Here is a 26,653-nt window from a genome sequence, read left to right as displayed (position 1 = left end):
GGGAACAAAGAAGTTATACATCTGAAACAAAACAGTTTCACACCAAGAATGTCTCTTGCAAGTACACCGGCAACTCTGATATAATGGGTCGACGATAATAAACCAATGGGAGTCAGAAACCCTCTCCTTAAAAGAAAAACAGGGGAGAACTTGGTGCTGATTTAAAGATAGGCGCTTTTCTTCTCCCACCTTCTCGCTCTCCCCTTGGACTTCCTAGACCCCAACTTGGCCTTGAACTTCGCGGTGCGCTCGCGAACTAGAGCGCAGGTCCACGCCCCGCCCCTGTCCCCTGTCCCCGCCTCTCCCCAGCCAAGGCCAGTCACAGTCAGCCCGCATCCGTCATTTCCTGTCCAGCCGGGTCGCGCCAGGTCAGTGCAGCGGGGTGGCTCTAAATTCTCTCCTGGGACCTCTCCTGGACTGGTCCCCAAAGCCCAGCAGAGACTCCTGGCTTAGTCCCCCGCGGATGGGACGGCATCGGTTGCCGGCTGGGTTCTCAGTGTGGGGCACAGGGCCGGTGGACGCTGGAGAGCCGTTGCCGAGCAACCGTGCGGCAGGCCCCGCCCCTCTCAGGCCGGCGGGAGGTCGGGGCGGGGGGCGGGGCGCGCTGTGGGGCGGGGCGGAGCGCGGGGGCGGGGCGCGCCGTGGGGCGCGCCGTGGGGCGCGGGGCGGGGCGCGGGGCGGGGCGCGGGGCGGGGCCCGCGCTGGGAGAAGCCTGAGCGCGCAGCACATGTGCGCTCCTCCTGCGCTGCGCCCCCGCGGCCTCCGCTGGGTGGCACTGGCCAGACTGTGCTCCCTACAAACCATGAGCTGGGAGCAGAGTGGCCGGCCCTGTCCGTGAACTACCCAGCCATCTTTCTGACCCTTGTGGACGTGGACAATTTAATTCATCACGCGGCCTCGGTCCCTAGGGATTACGTGTTTGAGCCGAAAGAACCCTAGCCTAGCGGTCATTCAGCCAAGCCACACACACTAACCGCGTTTCACACATTAGGGCGCTTCACGCTTACCACCCATAGCGAGTCTGGAGCTACAGTAATCCCAAGACGTCCTCTAGGTTTATATTACCGTTTCCATAACACGGATGAGAGGACTCAGGCTCAAAAGAGTGGCGACTTCAGCCAAGGTCATACAGCTTGTAATAATGGGTGGGGACCAGGACACTAGGAGTGTTACTACACTACTAAGCCTGCCTGTGAATCAGAACCGCCAGCAGAATGTTTAAAATGTGCATTCCTGGGTCCTCTCCCAAATTTAAGGACTGAGAATCTCTGGGGCCCAGGTCCAGGACTCTGTTTGACAAGCTTCTGAGTGATCTTTATGGTGTGTGGATGAAATTTTGATACTGCTGACTACTCTGTAGCAGTCTCACTCAAAAACGACTGTGAGCTATTTAATCCCAAATGCCTTGGTGAGGATTTGTAAAACACCTTGGCCTCACGTTCTAATCTCTTCAGCCAATTTGTACCTTCTCTTCACTCCTCAGAAGCAAGCCAGATATTTTAAACATATATGGACATTTAGATGACCATTGTCCTATCTGTGGTTACCGGATACACTGCCAGGTCCAAGTTTCTGACTAGGCCGGCTTGTCATGATCCAAGTCAGGCATTAATGTCTTTCTCTTTCTCTGGTGACCTGTCAGCTGCTCACCTTCTGATTTCCTTAAGGCCAGGTCCCTGAATCACAGTGGTTGATGATGGCTTTGGAGGAATTATTTGCAGAACAGTTTCCCCAGTGGAGGGAGGGCTGGCAGCTTTCTGGAAGTACTGCCACAAATAATGAATGTCCCTTGGCCTTAAACAGCAGTTGGAGTGAAATGCCGCTGTTTTTCATAACATTTAAACACAAATCTGTCTTTAAAATAATCATTTGGCTCTTTGTCTTAAAAGGCTAATAAACCTGACAGTTCTGTTTAGTAATGTATTATTAATTTAATAATTTATGCTGCTTCCTTTAGGGATCCTGGTCCACAATGTCTAATGATCAAGAGAAAGATTTGGAGAAATTTCTTAAAAATGTGGATGAAATCAGTAAGTACCAGTAAATAATAAACAAATTAAACTCTGCTTTGAAGAAGTGGAGTGGCTAAAGAGATATGATTACTCTTAAGTTAGTTCCTGGGTTGCCTGACAGGTTTATGATTTTTAAGGGAAAAAAATATAATTGAAATGAAACAGAAGGCATTTGGAGAAATAAGTTATAGCCTTGGGGAAGTATTTTCTGGCTGTTAATTGGTATCATAGAAGCTGTTAACATTCTGATTAGAATTCAGGCTGACAGCTCTCCTCCATATTTTGTTCCCTTTCCAGTCAACAGGAGCTGCTGTTTCCCCATTGCCAATGAGCCTCACTGTTCCCCTTCACGCTGATCACCCAAGAACCCACTTGATCACTCTGGGATCCCTCTGGGGAGGGAAGAATCATTTTCTGTTTTTGAGCTGCAAAGGCAAAATCAAATGATTTTCCCTCAGGATCCATCAAATTATGTGGTTGGTTTATGACCAGCATCCTCTGTCCCCCTCGGTAGGAAGACAAGAAGACCCTGCCCCAGCTCAACAGACAGGCCCTCAGACAATGTAGACTCCACTCACACATCATGTTCAAGAGATTCCAAACCAGTCTGTCCCTGTTCAGACATTAGGGAGCTTGTTTGAGCCTAGAAACAGACAAATAAGCAAACAAACCTTACCCAGCAAGTAGAAATATACTTAAAATGCTGCTTCTTCCAGCAGATGGTATGGATTTAAAAATAGTTTGGCTAACTTCATATGGAACCTACTTGTGTGTTCTTTGTGTTCTTCACTGGCCTTTCTGCTCATCCTTGAATGCTGTTGTGTGAGTTCTGGCTTTGGCCCACTGCTCCCCTGTATGTTCACTTGCTTTTAATGACTACCTTTACTGGTGACTCCCCCATCTAAATAGCACCCAGCCTTTTTTTTTTTTCCTGAGGCTCGGTCTCTATGGCCACCTGCCATATCCATTTTGTATTCAACGCATACTTCAAACTTCATGTGACCAGAATTGAGTCATCATGTCTTTCCCCTGCTCTGCTTCTCCTCCTGAAATGAAACCTGCCTGTCCTACCATCCCCTTCTGGTCTTAGTTGGTGGCATCACCCTCTGGAAATCTGCAACTCAGCTGGATTCCTCCCATGTCTCCAGCCTGCATCCAATCAACTTTCAAGTTTGGTTTCTTTCCCCAGCTCCATCCTTTCTTACCCTCCTATTGTTCTGGTTCCTCTCAACAGACTTTCAACAACCTCTAATTGTTGTTCCTGCTACCGGGCTTGTACTTCCCACAGAGTAATGTATCTAAAATGCAAATCTGGCCAGACACTTCTCGGCTTGGATTCCTTCGTAGTCACAATAAATTCCAAGCTGTCATCAGAATCCAAGTCCTCACATAACCTTCTCTTTACCTCTCTCAACTCTCTACCTCACACTCAAGCGGCAACAAACTGCTTAGAGATTTCTACACAGACTCTAGTGTTACATACTTCATACTTGGTTTTCATCATTCCCTCTGCCTCTCCATTTTTCTTTACCTGTCTAGGTATCATTACCAGGTATCATTTATACCAGCATTGTCCAATAGAGTTTTCTGCAATATTAGGAGTGCTGTATAATCTGCCCCACTGTGGTAACTACTAACCACATGTGGATAGTGAGCATTTGAAATGTAACTTGATGACTGAGGAACTGAATTTCTAATTTATGTCATTCTTAACTAATTTCAATTTATATGACCACATGTATATAGATTCTGTACATTTATTTCTTGGACTCTTGCTATGTGTTTGAGTATTGCTAGACATGGTAGAATACAATAAAAGGATTACTTTCCTTCATGATCTCTGTGGTTCAATGGGGGCAGCAGATGCCAAACAAATAACTTCAAAGTGATACATAACAAATGAGAAACTTGCAAAGTGCAAGAGACTCTAAGCCAATTTAGGCAGTTCTATTAGTCTATTAGGGTTGATGTAACAAAGTACCACAAACTGGGTGTGTTTGCGTGCTCATTTCTCTGTACATGTTCTTTTAAGAACATTAGTCATATTGGATCAGGGCCCCACCCTTGTCACCTCATTTAATATCCTCTCAAAAGCACAAATACAGTCACATTGGGATTTAAGCTTCAACATAGAGTTTTAGGAGAATGAGATGGGAACACAGTTTAGTCTATAACAGAAGTCAAATAAAAGTTTCCCTGAAGAAATGAAATTTAAGCAAAATATGAAGAGTGAGTAGGAGTTGGCCATTGGGGAGAGGCAGGAAAGCTGGGAGCTAAAGGAGTGTGGTGGTTTTTAAAAACAGATGGCATAAAAAGCCCTATCTGAGTGGAGAGAAGAGAGCAAGGAGAGAAGGTCCCATAGGAGTGAGGAGGGGCCAGGTCTGGGGAGACAGTAGAAGCCATGAAAAAGAATCTGTGTTTACTGAGAGTAATGGGAGTCCTTTGAAGGGAATCCTTACAGCAGGAACATTTGTGCCTTAGAAAATTCCCCTCACCTGTGGTGTGGAATGTGGACTAGAGGGGGAAGAAGGTGGGTGCTGTGAAACCAGGCTGTTCTGAACTTCAGGGAGAAGAGGAGGGGGCTTGGCTCAGTCAGGGCTGTGGGGATGGAGACAGTACACAGGTCTGAGGCCTATTTAGAAGTTAAACTCAACCAGCTTTAGTGTTCATGACTGTGAGAGCTATGAGAAAACAAAGACTCAAGGATGAGTCCTGAGATGAACAACAGGTGGGAGGCTGGACACTTGAAGCAGGAGTAGACTTAAAAGGAGTGAAGATGGACACGTTAAAAAATGCGGGGAGGTTAGGTGTTGCAAAGACAAGCAATCCAGGGGAAAGGAATGAAGAGCCCTCAGTGAACTCACACATGTAACAGGGATGACAAGACCCACTAGTGGGAGGCAGTGACTCATGAACCAGCAATAATCCTGCCCTACCAGAAATCAACAGGTAGATCATTAAAGAGAAGAAAACCTTTAAAACTTTTAGAAGACACCATTAAGAAAGTGTATTTATAACCTTAATGGCACAAAAGGCATAAATCATAAAAGAAAACATTGTTACATTTAACATATTAAATTTAAAAGGCAATCTTTTCAATAAAAGATTTCACAAAAACAAATAAAAAGACAGACCATACCCAAGGAGATGTTTACAAATACAATAGCCAGTAGAGACATATGTAGAAATCATATAAATTAATACAAAAGGGACAAATGACCCAGTAGAAAATTGACTGAGGATAGGAACAAGAGGAAATCCACATGGCCTGCAAACCAATGAGAAGTTTCTCAACCTCTGCCATATTCGGCAAAATGCAAACTAACTTTAATGAAATACTAGTTCCATCCCTTATGGTGGCAGCCATTTAAAAGTTTGACAATAACAAGTGTTGACAAGAATGTGGAGGAATGGGAACTCTTTCTTATACACTACTTGTAGGAGTAAAAATTAGTATAGCTGTCCTAGTTAGAGAAAAAAAAATTGGTTACCAAAGAATGTACATTTTATAAACCATTTATTGAAAATGTTTAATTACATATAACAAATATTCTAGTAGATGGCAAATGATCGTAAATTCCTTGCTTCCCATCAAGAGTGGAGCCCGTTTCTCCTCCCCTTCAATTTGGATTGGACACACGACTTGCTCTAGTCAAGTGGATGTTAGCAAACATGGCATAGCAGAAGCTCAAAAAGTGTGAGTGCATGGGAGCCTGCTTTCATGCCACTCTGGGGAATCCCTGCCAGGAGGTGAGACACTCTGTGTAACTGCTCCCATTGCTCCAGCCAACAGCCAGCCAACCTTCCAAAGCACTTAGATGACTGATAGTTGACCATAGATAAACATTAAAGATCAGCAGAAACCAGAAGGTAAAATAGCCAGCTATATCCAGTTCAATTGCTGACCCAGAGGTTTGGGAGTTGAATAAGACTGAATAAATGGTAGTGGTTTTAAACCACTAAAGGTTGGAGATGTGTTACACAGGCAAAGCTGGATGATGCAAATATGAAACACTAAAGCAGGCTGGAGAAAGGATACATATTAACTTATAGATGGTGTGGGAACAAAAAAAATCTGATATATTACGTGCACTATGTTTGAACTATTTTATAACTAAAGTTTTTGAAAACAGGTCATTGGGAGGGTCAATGGGGAATGAAAAAATGAGAACAGGAAAATGGCTTTAAGAAGTCTAGTTGTGAAGGGGAGGAGACAGGGTGTTGGGAGAGATTTAAAGTCTATGAACGCCATTAGGAAGAAGCTGTTCAGTGGGAGAGGTTGAAAATATTGCCCAAATGGGATAAATAATGGGTGATACAGGGTTCCTGACTATGCAAAGCAGGATGACGGGATTCTGAGCATAGGATGGATGATTGATCTCATTCAAGAAGAGAGATGCATTTTCCTTATGGTGGAAAGGAAGGATAGATGGTTGATGTAGGCAGATTTGTGGTTTTGATGGCAGGAAACTGAAAGAGCTCCTTTCTCATGCCATCCCTTTCCTCTCCAAGTGAATAAGTGAGGTCATCTATTTGAAACGATTAGGTTAAGATTGCCAAAAACTCAAGTCTTTGGAAGAATAATAGGATGCCTTACTCAGGGTAATACAGATTTTGCTTGGCATCACTGAGGATACTGATGAGTTGGTACCAATTTCCTCAGGCATCTATCTGTCTTTCTTGGTGAGTATTCAACATCCCTAGTAAAGGCTGAGAGGAATGGATTGTGGAACTGGAGTGAGGTGAACAGATTCATCTGTTAGGTGGGGTGGGAAAGCAAAAGAGTTCAGTACTGGACAGGATGTCCACCAAGTGAAGGCCCATGAGTGCTAATCAGGGTAGGCAGTACATTGAAGAGAGGAAAGGAGTGAGTTAAGGGCTGTTCTTTTGTGAATCTTAGAGTTGCCTGTTCTTTAATTTGTCCTGACACAAGATCTTAAGCTTTTCAAAAAACAACAAAATAATTGTTTTTCTTCATCATTTGTTATGCTGACTGCGGCAGTCAGCATAATATCTAACTCCTAATAAGCTGTCCATAAATTACTTTTCAACTGAAAAATGGCTTAAAACTAGTCCTTGAAGCCCAGAGTTAAATTCTTTTGCAGCTTTTTATCCCCAGGCAAAACAAATCCTGTTTTTAATTATTTTGCATTGGTTCTAATTACTCTGTTTGCTTTCTATTGCCTTATTTTCCTTCCTTAAGATCTTCTCCATTAATTTTCTGTACCTTCCTTTCCAATGAATGGAGCCTTTCTCATTGAAGATGGATTCACGTCTAATTCCTTCTCTAGCCAATTTAATTCAAGAAATGAATTCTGATGACCCAGTGGTACAACAGAAAGCTGTCCTCGAGACAGAAAGGAGACTGCTGCTGATGGAGGAAGAACAAGAGGAAGACGAATGCAGGACCACTCTGAACAAGACCGTGATAAGTCCTCCACAAGCTCCTAAAAAGGTTTCTTTCTCTGCTTTCGAGTTATACAAGTAGACTCAACAGAAAGATTCACATTAGGCAGTAGTTTAGTATCAAACTATCTGGTGAAGCTGAAATGGTCTTCTGTTTTTTAGATTCACTAATTTTATTTTCCACAAGGAAGTATAAACTCTGGGTTTCCCCCACCTTTGTCTTTCTGGGACATCTTTAAATAGCCTTTTGGGTTTGTTTTAATGAAAACTTGATCTTTCTACCCACCGAGCCTGTGTGCCATATTTAAGCTGTACTGTTAAGGTAATGCAGTCTACTAATTGGTAATCCCAACTCATACAGTCACAGCTGGGGACCTTTGACCTGGGCAACTGTGGTTTTGCACACTCAGCCCCATAACAGTTGTGCCCACAATCAGATCCTCTGCTTTAAAGCAAGCCCCCAAATTTTCGACCTTTCAGTACTGGTGGTTAAAGGAAATGACCTGACTCTTCATTTGTAATTGATTTACTTTCTTGGTTCATATACATACTAATCAGTGAGTGGTTTTTTGAAATTTGTTTCTTTGTTTTTATGATAACCTGTGCCTTGCAGAATGAAGATGAAACAAACCCAGGTACGGACAGCATCTTTCTTTCAAATGTGTTTTATGCATTCAGGATCAGTTTTTATTGACTGTAACTTCCACACCCTTAAATTATAACCTCAGGGCTTACAAACACTCATGGAAAAAAACCTGCTAATCACTTGATTCCAGAAGCATTGCTCAGAGAGGACAGTACTCGGGGGCTTTTCTGTATTTTCTCCTGGACAATCTTTGTAAACTGAATTTACTTATTCTGTGTCATCTAATTTACTCTTAGCTGCTCAAGGGATCCAGATATTTTCTTTGTTGCTCATCTTCAAAGCTCATTATGCTAAAAGGAGCACAAAAAAAGTCTCTCCAAAGAAAAACTCTTTTAAAAGACATAATTCAAATTTGGAGCATAGTCATAGCCATCATGTATAATAATACATCACACATTTAATGTCAAATTAAGAAAATGTCATTTTGGTTGCCTCAGAATTTGTGTGTGTGTGAGCACGTGTGCATGTCTGTGCCTCCATGTGTATGCATGAGAAGTGTAGCTCCAAAGTTTGAAAGTAGCTTTGGAATTTGAATGAAAGAACTGTTTATAGTATTTGGGTTTTCTTTTTAATGTTTGAAATCACTGCTGTCAGAGGCCTTCTTGGCATCTGTGGAGAAGGATGCAAAGGAACGAGCCAAGAGAAGAAGGGAAAACAAAGCCCTAGCAGATGGTAATTATCACTTTTAATAACTAAAACGGATCATGCTAGAAGGAGTACACAGGAGCCTATTTAAGGTCATCAAGATTCCCAGGTGGTAGGTTTGTAAAGAAGCTGCATCAGTGGGATCTGGCCAGAGGGAAGTCAGCAGAGGCCTGTCCTCTGCTTGCTGCAACCAGCTGCCTCGGTTGGCCTCAGCCCTCCTTCTAAAACATGTGGATGGGCTTAGTGGGTCCAATTCTAGACCAGTGCTTAGAAATTAGGGAGGGAGGGAAGTGAGGCTCCACTGGCTAGCCTGAACCCTAGATAAAGAAGTCAGAAAGGAAAATGAAACAAGAAAGCAAAATGTGAGAGGGGAGAGGAGAAATAATAAAAAGAAAGACAAATGTTGTGTGTTGGGGTAAGATACAAATGACAAGAATCACATGAATGATTTCAGTGTTATTTTATACTACCCAGTGGTACAGGTGCCACAGATCTGGATGATTCCATATTTACTAAAGATTAACTGTGAGATCCTTTTGTGGGACACTGGATGCGTCTCCTTAGTCTCTGGCAAGCTTGACATGGTCCTGAGTCTTGGTGCAGAAACAGGCACTTTCTTGTAGAACTGGAAAATCGGGGAACTGCAGTTGGATAGAATCTTCTGACATCTAGTGAGAGTTCACTTGTGTGACTTTTATTCTCATAGCCCTGAAAGAACAAGGGAATGAAGCCTTTGTCAAGGGTGACTATGAAACAGCCATACTGTGCTACAGCAAAGGTTTGGAGAAGATGAAGGATATGAAAGTGCTGTACACCAACCGGGCCCAGGTCAGTGAGCCACAGATGTGTCCGTGGGGTTGTCTCAGGGAACAGCTGCTGCTAAACTTGAGAAAACAAGACAAAGACAAGAGTAGATGGAATCACAGGTGGGCTGGCTCTTGTTTGGGGTGTGGGGAGAACTGATTTGTGAATAGTGTGTACCAATTTCCATGGTATAAACACTTTCACTAGAATCTGCTTTCAAGCTACCAATGTGAAATCACTGAAGGAAGGTTTGTGGAGAGCTGCATATACCTCTCTCTCTCCCATCTGGATAAAAGAGAAGACTAATGGAATGCAATGACCTAGGAGACCTGGGATTTCTGCCACCATTCAGTGTGTTCCACATCCTGTTTTTGGTGGTGTCTCAACTGCCAACTCCTATTTATTACTTGTTGCATCAGTCCCTTTAAGCATCTGTGACTGGAGTGAAACTGGGAAGCTGATGGACTTATAGCTAATTTCTCAGAAAATTTGAGTTTCTGAAGCCCTTTCAGCTTTTTTGCATCACAGGGCATCTCAGTTCCCAGGATGCCAGGCAGAACTACAACCCAGATGTTTATACCTGCTTGCTACTTAGTGAAGGGACAAGGCTAACAGCTCTCTGTTGAAACAAGAATGTCACCTGTGACCTTATCTTTGAGAAGTAGTTGGGGTTTTGTGTGGTAGAGGTCTCTGTTGCTCAGGCCTGAAAAGCTGACAGGTTGATGGACATGATTACCCAACAGTCAGGACCTGTCAGCAGGACCTGTGTGGGATGACCTTGATGCCGTGTCATTTACTGAAAGGAGAGTCTGTAGCAGAGTACTCAGCAGCAGCAATCTCTGTAACTCAGGAATGTCTGGCTGGGCTTTGTTGAGGAGGAGCATCAAAATCAAGAAGGAGGACGGTTAGAGGCCAGAGAATCTGGTGATTGACAGTGATTAAATGGTGACTAAATCTAAGTGCAGTATAATCTCATTACTTTAGCACTTTGCATACATCCAGCTAGAGTTGAGGTGTCATTTAACTCCTCTCATTTGTGAAGAAACCTTCTTATAGGGAAATGAATTGACAAATGAGATCACTAGAGGTGGACTTGGGAAGGCACGTCTTATCACCTTAACAACCTCAAAGATAGAAAGTTATTGAGGGCAAAAGCTGCCATAAACTTTTTCCTCTAATGCTCTGTTTGTAGCAGATGTTCAGTAAATCCTTGTTAAGTTACATAACATTGGAAGTGTAATAAGTCCATTTAAGGAATTAAGTTTCTGTTGACAATTCAGAGGAATCATTTCAATGTAAGCAATTAATGCAATAATTACATTTCCTTCTTATTTATCACCAAATCTAGTCTTTAAAAACATCTATCTACTGATGCTTGTTCTCTGCAGTGATTCAAAGCAATAAAATTGAATTGCTTTTAAAATGTTATGTAATTCAGACTTATATCTAAGTCAGACTTCCCATGCCCTGATACATCTAAATTAGTTACATTTTTACTGTACTCAATTTAAAGCAACTTTTTGATTAGTTCTGAAGAGTCGTGTTAACAATGACTGTGGAAATAAGTAAATGCAATGAAAAGCTTTGGGGAACCGATTTCTCTCAGGCTTCCCAAAGAGAAAGCTTGTATTCAGAGACAAATGAATGCAAAATCTGCTGCCTGGTGTTACAAATCATTGGAACGACTATTTTTTAAATGCCTCCCTTGTTTGCATGCAGTGCCAGAAAACACGTAATAAGGACCCTGTAAATTGAGTGTTACTTGCTAAAGAAAAAAAAAATCTTACCCTTTCTTTGCTTTATTTTTCTCTTGGAGCTAATGTTACAATCAATAGATTGCTGGCATAATTTAGATAAGTCTAAAATTTAATTGCCATTTTGGAAAAAATAGTTCTCCTTAAAATGTGGAAAAGCAAAAGAGAGTGGATAAGTTACAGGGTGTTAAAAAAAAAAAAAAAGGAGAAAAGAGAAAGTTAAAGCCATGTAGAGAAATTTTTGAAGCCCATGTAGACTTTTTTGGGGTCTTTGTCATAAAACCATGGCTATAGTTGTCCAGAAGGATGCTAACTTCTTCTTTATATCTAACTTTCAAATGCAACCTAGTATCCCAGAGGAAAAGTTGGTGCTTTGTAGAACAGAGCACTCAAAGAGTTTTCTTCTTCAATTAGTGCAGAGCTCAAGTTAATGAAAGCATCACATAACAGCTTCCTTTTCATGGCCATGAAGAGCCGAAGTGCAGAAGTTCATTACCCGGAGATGGCTTGCCCCGACCTCACTTTGGTTGAAGGCTTAGATTCCCTATGAGTTATAACACTGACCCCATAACTGTCTTGTCCATGTAAATATTTCATATTTTTGATAAGAATGTCACAATGCCTTGGTACAGTTCTGATCATGGGAAAACCTACATTTGTCATTGCCTCTATTATTCGTGACTGACGGGACCCTGAAAAGGCTCCTTGTCCTCCTGGTGCTTGGTTTTCCTTCCTTACATGGGGTGATCATTGCTGCTTTGTAGGGAACTTTCCTAAAGAAGAATGCTTAAAATCTATGTAGTGCATCTTGGTAAGAATTTATTGGTGACTTATTTTATCCAGTTATTAATAGGGAGATTATAGTAACCATCGTACATATCGTAAATAGTCATTCAGTTTTTAGTGGACTTTAGTTCTTAGAAACTTTAAGTGAACTAAATCCTCAAGTCAGTTTAGGTTAAGTTGATAAGTTAATTCCAAGACAGTTCTTATAATAAATATATGTATATGTGTATATATACTTTTATTTCTTTCTCTTTTTATTTTGTATGCATTAATTGCACATATAATGGAATTTGTTGGGACATTTTCATACATGCATGTAACTCACTTTGATCTTATTCACCCGCTATTCCCTTCTCTTATCTTCTTAGCCCCCCCTTCCCTAATAGCCCCCCTTCTACTAAGTTATTTTTGATTTTTCAAGATTTTTCCCTGGCTCTAGAGGATTCCAAAAGAGTGCCCAGGTACTAAGAGTTCATGGTGCTGGACTCTTGCATGTCAGCCCATTTCCTGCATTTCTTCCTTTCTGTTTGGCTCATGAAGACAAAACAGACTTGTTTTTATCAATTTTGGTTAACAACACTACCGAGCTATAGTTCACCCATTTCAAGTGTACAGTTGTTGGTTTTTAGTCTAATTACAGAGTTGCACAGCCATCATGGTTAGTGTTTGAACATTTCATCATCCCCAGAAGAAACCTTCTACCCTCTAGCTATCACCTTCCAATATTCCCATCCCTCAACCCCAGCCCTAGGCAACCTCTAATCTACTTTACATCTGCATACCTTTGCCTATTTTAGACATTCCATAAATGGAATCATGTAATATTTATCCTTTTATGACTAACTTCCTTCATTTATTAACATAATAAATATATGTATATGTGTATATATTTTTTTATTTTCTTTCTCTTTTTATTTTGTATGCATTAACTGCACATATAATGGGCATTTTTTTTAATTATTCATATGTGCATACAAGGCTTGGGTCATTTCTCCCCCCTGCCCCCACCCCCTCCCTTACCACCCACTCCGCCCCCTCCCTCTCCCCCCCACCCCCTCAATACCCAGCAGAAACTATTTTGCCCTTATTTCTAATTTTGTTGTAGAGAGAGTATAAGCCATAATAGGAAGGAACAAGGGTTTTTGCTGGTTGAGATAAGGATAGCTATACAGGGCATTGACTCACATTGATTTCCTGTGCGTGGGTATTACCTTCTAGGTTAATTCTTTTTGATCTAACCTTTTCTCTAGCTCCTGGTCCCCTTCTTCTATTGGCCTCAGTTGCTTTTAAGGTACCTGCTTTAGTTTCTCTGCGTTAAGGGCAACAAATGCTAGCTAATTTTTTAGGTGTCTTACCTATCCTCACCCCTCCCTTGTGTGCTCTCGCTTTTATCATGTGATCAAAGTCCAATCCCCTTGTTGTGTTTGCCCTTGATCTAATGTCCACATATGAGAGAGAACATACGATTTTTGGTCCTTTGGGCCAGGCTAACCTCACTCAGAATGATGTTCTCCAATTCCATCCATTTACCAGCGAATGATAACATTTCGTTCTTCTTCATGGCTGCATAAAATTCCATTGTGTATAGATACCACATTTTCTTAATCCATTCGTCAGTAGTGGGGCATCTTGGCTGTTTCCATAACTTGGCTATTGTGAATAGTGCCGCAATAAACATGGGTGTGCAGGTGCCTCTGGAGTAACCTGTGTCACAGTCTTTTGGGTATATCCCCAAGAGTGGTATTGCTGGATCAAATGGTAGATCAATGTCTAGCTTTTTAAGTAGCCTCCAAATTTTTTTCCAGAATGGTTGTACTAGTTTACATTCCCACCAACAGTGTAAGAGGGTTCCTTTTTCCCCACATCCTCGCCAACACCTGTTGTTGGTGGTGTTTCTGATGATGGCTATTCTAACAGGGGTGAGGTGGAATCTTAGCGTGCTTTTAATTTGCATTTCCTTTATTGCTAGATAGGGTAAACATTTTTTCATGTGTTTTTTGGCCATTTGAATTTCTTCTTTTGAGAAAGTTCTGTTTAGTTCACTTGCCCATTTCTTTATTGGCTCATTAGTTTTGGGAGAATTTAGTTTTTTAAGTTCCCTATATATTCTGGTTATCAGTCCTTTGTCTGATGTATAGTTGGCAAATATTTTCTCCCACTCTGTGGGTGTTCTCTTCAGTTTAGAGACCATTTGTTTTGATGAGCAGAAGCTTTTTAGCTTTATGAGGTCCCATTTATCTATGCTATCTCTTAGTTGCTGTGCTGCTGGGGTTTCGTTGAGAAAGTTCTTACCTATACCTACTAACTCCAGAGTATTTCCTACTCTTTCCTGTATCAACTTTAGAGTTTGGGGTCTGATATTAAGATCCTTGATCCATTTTGAGTTAATCTTGGTATAGGGTGATATACATGGATCTAGTTTCAGTTTTTTGCAGACTGCTAACCAGTTTTCCCAGCAGTTTTTGTTGAAGAGGCTGCTATTTCTCCATTGTGTATTTTTAGCTCCTTTGTCAAAGACAAGTTGGTTATAGTTGTGTGGCTTCATATCTGGGTCCTCTATTCTGTTCCACTGGTCTTCATGTCTTTTTGTGCCAGTACCATGCAGTTTTTATTGTTATTGCTTTGTAATATAGTTTGAAGTCAGGTTTCGTGATACCTCCAGCATTGTTCTTTTGACTGAGTATTGCCTTGGCTATTCGTGGCTTCCTGTGTTTCCATGTAAATTTAACAGTAGATTTTTCAATCTCTTTAATGAATGTCATTGGAATTTTGATGGGAATTGCATTAAACATGTAGATTACTTTTGGGAGTATAGACATTTTTACTATGTTGATTCTACCAATCCATGAGCATGGGAGATCTCTCCACTTTCTATAGTCTTCCTCAATCTCTTTCTTCAGAAGTGTATGGTTTTCCTTGTAGAGGTCTTTCACATCTTTTGTTAGGTTTACACCTAGGTATTTGATTTTGTTTGAGGCTATTGTAAATGGAATTGTTTTCATACATTCTTTTTCAGTTTGCTCATTGTTAGTGTATAGAAATGCTAATGATTTTTCTATGTTGATTTTATATCCTGCTACCTTGCTATAGCTATTGATGATGTCTAGAAGCTTCTGCGTAGAGTTTTTTGGGTCTTTAAGGTATAGGATCATGTCGTCTGCAAATAGGGATATTTTGACAGTTTCTTTACCTATTTGTATTCCTTTTATTCCTTCTTCTTGCCTAATTGCTCTGGCTAGGAATTCCAGTACTATGTTGAATAGGAGTGGAGATAGTGGGCATCCTTGTCTGGTTCCTGATTTTAGAGGGAATGGTTTCAGTTTTTCTCCGTTAAGTATAATGCTGGCTGTAGGTTTGTCATATATAGCTTTTATAATGTTGAGGTACTTTCCTTCTATTCCTAGTTTTCTTAGAGCTTTTATCATGAAATGGTGTTGGATCTTATCAAAGGCTTTTTCTGCATCTATTGAGATGATCAAGTGGTTTTTGTCTTTGCTTCTGTTAATGCGGTTTATTACGTTTATTGATTTTCTTATGTTGAACCACCCCTGTATCCCTGGATGAAGCCTACTTGGTCATGGTGAATAATCTTTTTGATGTGTTGTTGAATTCGGTTTGCCATTATTTTGTTGAGGATTTTTGCATCAATGATCATTAAGGAGATTGGCCTATAGTTCTCCTTTTTGGAGGTGTCTTTGCCTAGTTTTGGGATAAGTGTAATACTGGCTTCATAAAATGTGTTAGGCAGTTTTCCTTCCCTTTCTATTTTGTGGAACAGTTTAAGGAGGGTTGGTATCAGTTCTTCTTTAAAGGTCTGATAGAATTCAGCAGAGAATCCATCAGGTCCTGGACTTTTCTGTTTGGGGAGACTCTTGATTGCTGCTTCAATTTCATTTTGTGTTATAGATCTATTCAGGTGATTAATTTCCTCTTGGTTCAGTTTTGGATGATCATATGTATATAGAAATCTGTCCGTTTCTTTAAGATTTTCAAATTTATTTGAATATAGGTTCTCAAAGTAGTCTCTGATGATTTCCTGGACTTCCATGGTGTTTGTTGTTATCTCCCCTTTTGCATTCCTGATTCTACTAATTTGGGTTTTTTCTCTCCTCATTTTAGTCAGGTTTACCAGGGGTCTATCGATCTTGTTTATTTTTTTCAAAGAACCAACTTTTTGTTTCATTAATTCTTTGTATGGTTTTTTTGGTTTCTATTTTGTTGACTTCAGCTCTTATTTTTATTATTTCTCTTCTTCTATTTGTTTTGGGATTTGCTTATTCTTGTTTTTCTAGGAGTTTGAGATGTATCATTAGGTCATTAATTTGGGATCTTTCAGTCTTTTTAATATATGCACTCATGGCTATAAACTTTCCTCTCAGGACTGCCTTAGCTGTGTCCCATAGGTTCCGGTAGGTTGTGTTTTCATTTTCATTGACTTCCAGGAACTTTTTAATTTCCTCTTTTATTTCATCGATGATCCATTCTTCATTAAGTATTGAGTTATTTAGTTTCCAGCTGTTTGCATGTTTTTTGTCTTTAGTTTTGTTGTTGAGTTCTACTTTTACTGCATTGTGATCAGATAGTATGCACGGTATAATTTCTATTTTCTTATATTTGCTGAGACTTGCTTTGTGCCCTAGGATATGGTCTATTTGGAGAAGGTTTCATGGGCTGCTGAGAAGAATGTATATTGTGTAGAGGTTGGATGAAATGTTCTGTAGACACCTACTAGGTCCATTTGATCTATTGCATATTTTAGATCTTGGATTTCTTTATTGATTTTTTTGTTTGGATGACCTATCTATTGATGATAATGGGGTGTTAAAGTCTCCCACAACCACTGTGTTGGTGTTAATATATGCTTTTAGGTCCTTCAGGGTATGTTTGATGAAATTGGGTGTGTTGACATTGGGTGCATACAGGTTGATAATTATTATTTCCTTTTGGTCTATTTCCCCTTCTATTAGTATGGAATGTCCTTCTTTATCTTGCTTGATCAATGTAGGTTTGAAGTCTACTTTGTCAGAGATAAGTATTGCTACTCCTGGTGGGCATGTTTTTAAGGTTCATCCATGTCACACTGTGTATCCGTTCTTTATTCCTTTTGTTGCTGAATAACTTTCCATCATATGGGTATGCTGTATTTTATTTATCCATCAGCTGATGAACATGTCTATTCTTTTTGACTGTTCGGAATAATTCTGCCACGAGCAACATGCACAATTTTTGAGCAGATGCATGTTTGCAGCACCTAGGAGTGGAATTGCTAGGCTGGATGGTAACTCTACATTTAACCTTTTGAGTTACTGCCAGATGGTCTTTGACAGTGGCTGTATCAACTCACTCCCAGTACTTCCAGTTTCCCCACATCCTTCCAACAGTTGTCTGTCTTTTTGCTTCACTTTGTGATTTGGTGTCTTTCTGGAACATTCACAGTAAGGTAGACCCCAGAGGCTTTGTAGATGTGGTTAGTGTGCTGGACATTTTCTCTTTGCCCTTCCTGATCCTTCTCTGCTCTGCTCTCTCTCATACCTGAGGGTCTGGCCTGTGTGCACTGATGCCCTGTATGCTTCCCAGCATTCTAGTTTCCATTGGGTTCAGCCAATGAAATCAGAAGGAAGGAGGACTGTGAGATGAGGGACTTATTTTCCTGGCTGAAGTCTCTGGTAAAGGCCTCAGCTCATGTCAGGCAGTCCCCATGGCTGTCCTCTCCTCTTTCCACCCTTTTAGTTCTAGCTGTGGTAATGACTGCCCACTGTTGCTAGCCCTGGCATTCTGTAACATCCCTTGTCAGTCCCTAAACTCTGTTCTCACCTTAAGTAGTCCCTTTGTCAAACTCTCCTCAGTTTTCCAGGGTGTGTATGCTGCCAGCTTCCTGGTGGGATCCTGCCTGATTCAGGTGGCAACTAGTTACTCCTCCTTGTCACCATTCCACTGTTCCCTGCTCTTTGTGTATTGACCAAAGATTGCTTGATGCAGAGTTGTGTTTGAGTGTCAGCTCTTTGTGTCATTGCAGGCTTACATCAAACTTGGCGACTACCAGAAGGCGCTGGTGGATTGTGACTGGGCTCTGAAGGTAAGAGAATATTTCCTTTCCCACAAGATGGCACTGGGTTTGCTCAAGCTAAGCGTCCTACCCTAAGGTGAATAAAAGGGAGCGGCCAGTACACTGTGGTAGGAAAGGGTATAATCTGCACATCGAGCCTCAGTTTCCTGATCTATAAAATGAGATAGAATAGAATTATGAAGGACATGATAACATACATAAAGAGCCTAGCTCATAATAGGCACTCCTGTTATCGACTTTCCAAGGTTTTATATCACAACAGCTCATTCTTTGTGATTGTTTTATTAGATGCTTTGTTCCATGTCCTAGTGGAAATGCTTCTTCTGTCTTCTCGAATCAGGCATGGGAGCTTGTTTCTACAATACTGTCATTCTTCCTCATCAATTTCAGCTTTTTCCTTCCAGCTCTAATAATTTGAAATATGTCATATGGTCCTGTGTTTGTAAAGTGGTAATCAGAAGAAAGAATTCCTGTGGTTCCACCTCAGCCAGGCCTCAGGCACTTAACACAAAACCATACAGGCACTTAATACCGTACAATGCTTTGTATAGTATTCCTTCCGAAATCTGCCAAAGGAGACAGTCAAAGATGCATAGAAGTACAGGCTGCTCATTTTTAAAATGGTGTGATTACTTCTTTGGGACATTATTTCAGATGACTAGATGCTTAAATAACTCTTGGTTCACGTTCCCCTGTATCACATTGTCACAAGGGCCTTTAATGAAATAACCAGAGCTAGCCCTTTTCAGACTTCTGCATCCAAGTGCTGCTAACAGCAGAGGAGAATAGATATGATCCCCCCACCCAAGGGTCTAGAAACAAGAAGCATGAAATTTTTTTTAAGACATGTGCTTTTAATCTTAAACATCCTTGGGAATTTGTGTGGCACACCATAAAATGTATCTCTTTGTTTTAATGTAACAATATTATTTTAAGTGGCTTACAATCAAGTAAAATTGAGGTGCCAGAAGACTGTGCCAGGCATGTCATGTGGCTTCGATTCCCCGGAATAGTACATGTACCCTAGCTGTTGACCAAAGCCTAACCCAAGAGCACACATGCGCAGCAGTGCATGGGCTACATCCCCCTGCTTGGGTTTTCTGTGGGGAGGGTAAGCAAGGGAAATGGGGATGAATTAGAAATTTACCTTATGATGATCTTTGCTTATGATGGCTCATAAAACATGAGGGCTCTTCCAAAATTGACATTTGGAGCATCCGATTCCCTTCTTTTGTGCTTGCTATGCAGTATTCTACCACCTGAGCCCCCACAACCCCTTATGCTCCAGTTATTTTTTTTAATAAGGTTTTGCATTTATGCCCAGGCTGACCTGGACTGTGATTCTCCTATTTACACTTCCCCTGTAGGTGAGATGACAGGTGTATACCACCATGCCCAGTTTTTATTGGTCAAGATGGGGGTCTGGCTAGCTTTTTGCCAGGGCTGGATTCAAACTGCAGTCCTCCAGATCTCCACCTCCCAAGAATCTAAGGTTACAGGTGTGAGCCACCACACCTAGGAGAGCATCAGATTTCATTATCCCTTACAAGAAACAGAATTTGGTAAAAATTGTCCCAGTGCACCCAGGAGACTTTTATAAGAGTTGCCCAAAGCTGACAACAGCATCAAGTTTTCACACCAGTTTATCACCTTGTCTGATGATGAATTTTTTCTGCCATCATTCTGTAAGAGAAAAGAGAAGCAAGGATTGTTTATTTGAACAATGATAGCAAACCTCATCATTTGCTGTATGCTTACAACATCCTATTCTGTTTGGCCCAATACCACTATTTCTCCAATTTTTCTGACCAAGAAGCTAAGCCTCAGAAATGAATTAAAGTCACTTACACAGGACCATGAAGCTAGTGTCAGTCTAACTGTAAGCCTGTGCTCATAGCCATCTACTGTAAATGGCCTCTCCTCTGAAACCATAAACCCTAGAATCTCCAGGTGTGCTTCTCATTCCCTTCTAGGGAAGAAACAAAATCTACTCACAGGGCCTCCAAGGTGTCTTTTATGATCTGGAAAAAAAAAAAAAAAAGAGGTAGACACACCTGTGTGCTAACTCAGGATACACCTGGGCCCCTTCCCAAATGTTAATTGTAGCACAATGTAATTAACAGTGAAAGCCAGACAAAGCAGGCCCAATGGGGCAGACACTGAAAAAACACTGGTGCTCAGCAGCCAATCTCATTAAAGGCCCAGCTAGGTTCCCAGTTGAAGAGGTTTTGCATAAACACTTGAAGGGATGGAGAAAAAATGCACAAGGAATTCTAAAACTGGTGACGCTGGTCTCTTCTGTGTGGAAGCTGTGAATGCAAAGAAAAAGTTTCACCCTCTTTAAAAGTCTTTAATATCAGTAGTGAATGTCACTGGCACTCCATTATTAAGAGCATCAGTACTTTCACTCCAATTTAACATTTTTGACACTTGTGAATTCATAGAGACAAGCCCAGGTGATGATATTTTTGGACTGATGTTCCCTGTCAAGGAAGCTAAGGCAGCCGAACTGTTTTCAATTAGGATTGGAATCATTTCTTTCCTGACAGAACACTACCTGCACAATGAAATACATCCTCCTCTGAACACAGGATTCCTATCAAGGGAAACTGGCTTCACCTGAGAAAGTCCTACTGCGTGCAAATACATAGCTAAGGGAGAACAGGCCCTCATACCGAGAAAATCCACCAGTGGCCCCCTTGAGTCAGAGAGGGAGGAAAGCAAAGTCACAGCTATACCCACTTCTCCACGACACACCCACACAGGCTGTGGCCAGTGCCTCAAGCTTGGGGCTTGGGTGCTCTCGCTGTGTAACCCTAGTGCTCTGCTGGTGACTGACATGAACATGTGCTCTTAGGAGCTGAAGTGCTGGAGTTTCTCCCTTTCCCCTTATCTTTTGTGAATTTGGCAAATTCACAACTCTGCTCCCTGCCTTTCTTCACTCTACAGCTGCTTCCTCAAAGCTATCATCTCCTCTCGTGGGTACAACTGTCTGCAAATGACTCCCAGAAATACTTAGCCAGTCTCCCCCTTCCTCCAATGCCAAAGCTGAATGTCTGTCACCTCCTACAGGTTTTCATTCAGTTGTCTTTACATCACCTGGAACTCAGGATGTCTAGAAATCAGCTTCCCCACTGACCACCCTCACTATCCTCTTTTTTTTTTAATTTTTATTGTTTTATTATTCATATGTGCATACAATGCTTGGGTCATTTCTCCCTCCTGCCAACACCCCCACCCTTACCACCCACCCCGCCCCCTCTCTCTCCCCCCTCACCCCCTCAATACCCGGGAGAAACTATTTTGCCCTTATTTCTAATTTTGTTGTAGAGAGAGTATAAGCAATAATAGGAAGGAACAAGGGTTTTTGCTGGTTGAGATAAGGATAGCTATACAGGGCATTGACTCACATTGATTTCCTGTGCGTGGGTGTTACCTTCTAGGTTAATTCTTCTTGAACTAACCTTTTCTCTAGTTCCTGGTCCCCTTCTCCTATTGACCTCAGTTGCTTTTAAGGTATCTGCTTTAGTTTCTCTGCATTGAGGGCAACAAATGCTAGCTAATTTTTTAGGTGTCTTACCTATCCTCACCCCTCCCTTGTGTGCTCTCGCTTTTATCATGTGCTCATAGTCCAATCCCCTTGTTGTGTTTGCCCTTGATCTAATGTCCACATATGAGGGAGAACATACGATTTTTGGTCTTTTGGGCCAGGCTAACCTCACTCAGAATGATGTTCTCCAATTCCATCCATTTACCAGCGAATGATAACATTTCGTTCTTCTTCATGGCTGCATAAAATTCCATTGCCTCACTATCCTCTTTTTGCTAATTGCACACTGTGGTTTCCAGATACAGACGCTGAGCTTCGACTTCACACCTTCCTTCACCCTTATTTTGCATGGTTTGTTGGCATTGGTGCTGGTCTTTCCTTGACATAGCTCTGATGTCTGTACTTCCTTCCACTCCCACTGTCACCAGGATTTCAGACATCAGCCCTCATTCCAAGTGACTGTCTGGTCTCCTCACTCATCTCCCTGCTTTTCTGTCCTCTGCTCAGTTCTACATGGTGCCTCCAGACCAACTTGTCTTCACACCACCATCAAATCAATGACTCTCACCTGGCGTTCACAGCCTCCATGTGGAGTTGTGTCTAGCTTGCCCCTTCCAGTCCTGTCTGCCCTCTACCCAATTTCTCAATCCCAACTGCCCTGTCCATAAAGGCCTTCTGGACTTTTCCATCTCGGGATGCTGCCCATCCCCTTCCCTCTCCATCCTCCTGTCTTCATTTCTCCCCATTACTCAAGATCCAGTTTAAATCCCTGCTCTGTTGCATGTCCTCTTTTAGACTTCGTCTTTTTGGAGCAGATGTCCTTGTACTGAACTTTTGTGGTAACATTTCCTATAATGTCTATATACTTTTTTTCTGAAACAGATTTGATATATAAATATTTTTTGCAGTGCTGGGGATTAGACCCAGGGCCTTTTGGCATGCTAAGCAAGTGCTCTACCACTGAGCTACATCCTGACCCCTGATATCATTTTTAAGCCCTTCTTGGGCTTCACCTTTTCAGCAAAATCTAATGTTTGTTGTTCAATCTCTAGAAAACCTCTAGAGAGAAAGCAAAAAATTCTCTTGTAATCTCATCACCCCAAGTTACTATGCAAAGATTTATATACTACACTAAAATATAATATATTGTTAATAACAGCTTTAAGATATAACCCACATACCATTCAGTTTACCTACAGAAAATATTCAACTGATGGTTTTTAGTATATTCACAGAATTGGGCAACCATTACCCCAATCAATTTTAGGGCATTTTTGTTACTTCCTATGAAAAGCCCCATAGCCCTTTGCATTTACTCCTCTTCCCTTCATCTCTACCTCAACCTTAGGCAACTGGAGTTAAGGGGCCAGATTTCACATTCTAGCTCTTCCACTTCCTGTCCATGTGATCTTGAACCTTTCTGTCTACAAAATGGAGGTGACTTATTGTACCCGCTTCACTGAGTTGTTGAAAGGCTCCCATGAGATCGTTCACATGAACCATCAAGTTCAGCACCTGGTGCGTGGGGGGGCTGAATAATCATAGTCATAGCTCTCTTTATCATCATTTATTACTCCCATTCACTTAGCAGCGAATCGGGACACGAAAAGAGACCTGCAACAACAATTATGGTTGTTTCCTCCCCTACTATTTCTCAGCTTTTTTCTAGATCGATTTTGCTGTGAAATGGACTGCTGCTCACATAATCACAGCAACAGCAGCTGACGATGTATTACCCAGCACTGCGCCAAGCATTGTAATGATTCTTCATCACAACAGCCTGCCCAAGAGACAGAGCTTCTACTATTATCTTCACTTTCCAGATAAGGAAAGTGAGAATCCAAAAAGTTAGAGGGGCTAGGTAGCATCACACTTCTGGTGAGTGGGATTCACCCGGACACATCAGACTCCTGATTTTTTAACCTTGTTACGTTTAAGCCTTAAAGGGCATCTCACCTGGCACAAACAATGCCTTGCATCTCCAAGGAGTTTAGCGAAGGTTAAGTAACTGAATATTTTCAACTTGAGTTCATATCTCTGTGCTTAAGTCATGCCCTGTAGATTTATACTATGTAGGGGAAGGAAGTTGTAGAGCTCTCTCTGTGAATAAGTTTTAATACTGTCTTTTGAACGGGGTATCCCTCCAGATCTTTTCTTGTTTGTTTGTTTTGGAACTGGGTGGGGTTGAACTCAGGGCCTCACACTTGCTAGGCAGGTGCTCTACCACTCGAACCACTGCACCAGCCCCCTCCAGATCTTAAACAACTTAAATGTGAGTTCCCAGTGAACTTGTAGTTTACTCGGGAGGAGGAACTTCCCCATCCCACTAAGCTATACTGGTAACCTCGGCTGTTTTTCCGGAGCCAGATCTCTCTCTTTTAGTATCAGTAGTCCTCAAATTGGACTACACGGTTACCTCACCCAGACAGCTGAAAAATTGTTTTGAGCCAGGGCCCCACCCTAGACTGTTATTTAATTGGTGCAGCAAGCAGCCTGGTCAGGATTTTTAAGTGCATCCCAGGTGATTCTAACATTCAGCCAGTGTTAAGAGCTCTTCTGAACTAAGGGCTCTGGTTTGCTTCCTGAGTGAGTCTTATTAAATGGAAATGAAAAGTGGTGGGTACCATTAATTTGCATCCAGGCCCCTCACAGGCATCCATTAGTTTGGTCACAGATGCACAGAAAAGTTTTCATTGTCAGCTCTGATAGCTGTCCAAAGCTCTGCCTTCACTCTGTTAGTGAGGCAGGTAGGGAAGTAGCTAATGACTTCAAATCTTCTGAAACCTCTCATCAGACATTCTTTTTTATGCAGTGTGATGAAAGATGCACAAAAGCCTATTTCCACATGGGAAAAGCCCACCTGGCCCTGAAGAATTACAGTGTGGTAAGTTCTTGGAGAATGCAAGTGGCGTGATAGGTCACAGAGGGTTGTTTCCATTGTCCCGGAGGAAAACCATGGTCCTCCCAATTGGTTAGATATTATTCCATCCTTTAGTATTTTTCAAAGTAAATCTCAGAATCCTGGACTTGGGAAGGGTGTTGGAAATCATCTAGTACAACCCCACCAGCTATAGTAATCTCTCCAGCAACATCCTCGACCAGAGTGTTTGTTCAACTTCCGCAGAGAAAACACATAGCAAAAAAAGAACAGGAGCTGGGGGTGTGGCTCAAGTGGTAGAGCACCTACCTAGCAAGTGTAAGGTCCTAAGTTCAAATCCTAATACCACCAAAGAGAGAGAGAGAGAGAGAGAATGAGAAGAGAGGTAGGGAAGGAGTCTGGGAAGGAGGGAGGGGGAGAGAGAAAGACAGAAATTCACTTATAATCTTATCCTCCCAAATTACTATGCAAATATTTATATACACACTAAAATATTTATTAATTGTTAATAACAACTTCAAGATATAATTCACATACCATACAATTTACCTATAGAAAGTATACAATTGATAGTTTTTAATATATTCACAGAGTTGGGCAACGATTACCACAATCAAGTTTAGGACATTTTTGTCACTTTCTGTAAAGAAATCCTGTAACCACTAGTATTCACGCTTCCTGCCCTCAGATCCACCTCAACCTTAGGCAATTGCTAATCTTTCATCTGTATACATTTAGCTGTTCCAGACATTTCATATAAACAGAAACATACATTATGTGGTCTTTTGTGACACTGTCTCTCACTTAGTATAATGTTTGCATGCTTCATTCATGTCATAGTGAATTCATTCCTTTTTATTGCTGAGTAACATTGTATGATGCAGCATGTTTTATTTATCCATTCATCCATTGGTGAACACTTGGGTTGTTTCTACTTTTTGACTACTATAGATATTGATACTATGAACACATATGTACAGGATTTTATGCTTATTACCACCATCTTGGGTAGATATTAGGAGTGGAATTGCTGGGCCATATGGTAACTCTATGTTTAGCATTTTGAGGAAATTGCCAAAGTGTTTTCCAGAATGGCTAGAGCATTTTGCATTTCTACCAGTGGTGTCCTCTGTGGTACTTGTTATTATCTGTCTTTTGTATGATATTCTAGTAGGTTTGAATTGATAGCTCCTTGAGCTGTTGATTTGCATTTCCCAAATGGCTAAGGATGCCGAGGGTCTCTTCATGTGCTTATGAAGGCCTTTTGTATGTCTTCTTTGGTGAAAATATCTTCGCAGATCCTTTGCCCACTTTTAAGTTAATTATCTATCTCTTTATAATTAATTGTAGGAGTTCTTTATCTATTCCAAATACAAGTTTCTCATCAGATATATGGTCTGCAAACACTTTCTCCACTTTATATGTTGCCTTTTCTCTTTCTTAGTCGTGTCCTTATAGCACCAAATAATTCATTTTTGATGAAGTCTCAGTTGCCTATGGTTTTATTTGGTTGTTTGTGTTTTGGGTGTCATATCTAAGAAGTAGATGCCTAATATAACCTCATGAAGATTTGCACGTATGTTTTTTCTAAGAGTTTCATGGCTTTAGTTGTCACATTTAGGTCTCTGATCCATTTCGAGTTAGTTTTACTTATGGTATAAGGTTGGGGTTCAACTTCATTCTTGCATGATCATATCCATTTGTCCCATCCCCATTTATAGACTCTTCTTTCCCCTTTGCAATGATCTTGACAACCTTGTCAAAAATCAGCTAATCATAAATAAATGGGCTGCTTTCTGGACTTTTGACTTTATCCCACATATCTGCATATGTATCCTTGTGGAAGCATCACTGTCTTGATTTTTGTAGCTTTGAAATAAGTTTCCAAATTGAGCCCTGTGTATCTTCCCACTGTGTTCCTCTTCTTTTTCAAGATTGTTTTAGTTATTTTAGTTCTCTTGAATTTTTATATGAATTTCAAGATCATCTTGCCAATTTCTTCAAAGAAGCCAGATGGAATTTTGATGGTATTACATGAGTTTCTCCATCAGTTTGAAGAATATTACCAACTGAATAATATTAAGTCTTCCAGTTCATGAACATGG

The 26,653-nt window shown here is 41.2% G+C and overlaps 1 protein-coding gene across 4 annotated transcripts in view; it reads left to right on the top strand.

Moving 5' to 3' along the window:
- Window positions 1-300: 300 nt before the first annotated feature.
- The window catches only part of Ttc12 (tetratricopeptide repeat domain 12), a 49,956-nt gene continuing 23,603 nt past the window's right edge, over window positions 301-26,653 (top strand). For 3 of the 4 annotated variants that reach the window (XM_074066712.1, XM_074066711.1, XM_074066710.1), the window contains exons 1-7: window positions 1,958-2,030; window positions 7,261-7,467; window positions 8,032-8,053; window positions 8,659-8,736; window positions 9,416-9,537; window positions 18,070-18,129; window positions 24,483-24,554. In XM_074066712.1, coding sequence (XP_073922813.1) covers window positions 1,980-2,030; window positions 7,261-7,467; window positions 8,032-8,053; window positions 8,659-8,736; window positions 9,416-9,537; window positions 18,070-18,129; window positions 24,483-24,554 — 612 coding nt within the window. In that variant the 5' untranslated portion in view covers window positions 1,958-1,979. Of the gene's footprint in view, window positions 369-1,957; window positions 2,031-7,260; window positions 7,468-8,031; window positions 8,054-8,658; window positions 8,737-9,415; window positions 9,538-18,069; window positions 18,130-24,482; window positions 24,555-26,653 lie in introns of those variants that run through there. The other variant, XM_020161571.2, reaches the window with a different exon arrangement.

The sequence above is a fragment of the Castor canadensis genome, chromosome 2 (assembly GCF_047511655.1).
Source record: "Castor canadensis chromosome 2, mCasCan1.hap1v2, whole genome shotgun sequence".
Taxonomy (NCBI): Eukaryota; Metazoa; Chordata; class Mammalia; order Rodentia; family Castoridae; genus Castor; species Castor canadensis.
The sequence above is the reverse complement of the archived record's forward strand: the minus strand, read 5'-3'. Positions and strand labels throughout refer to the sequence as shown.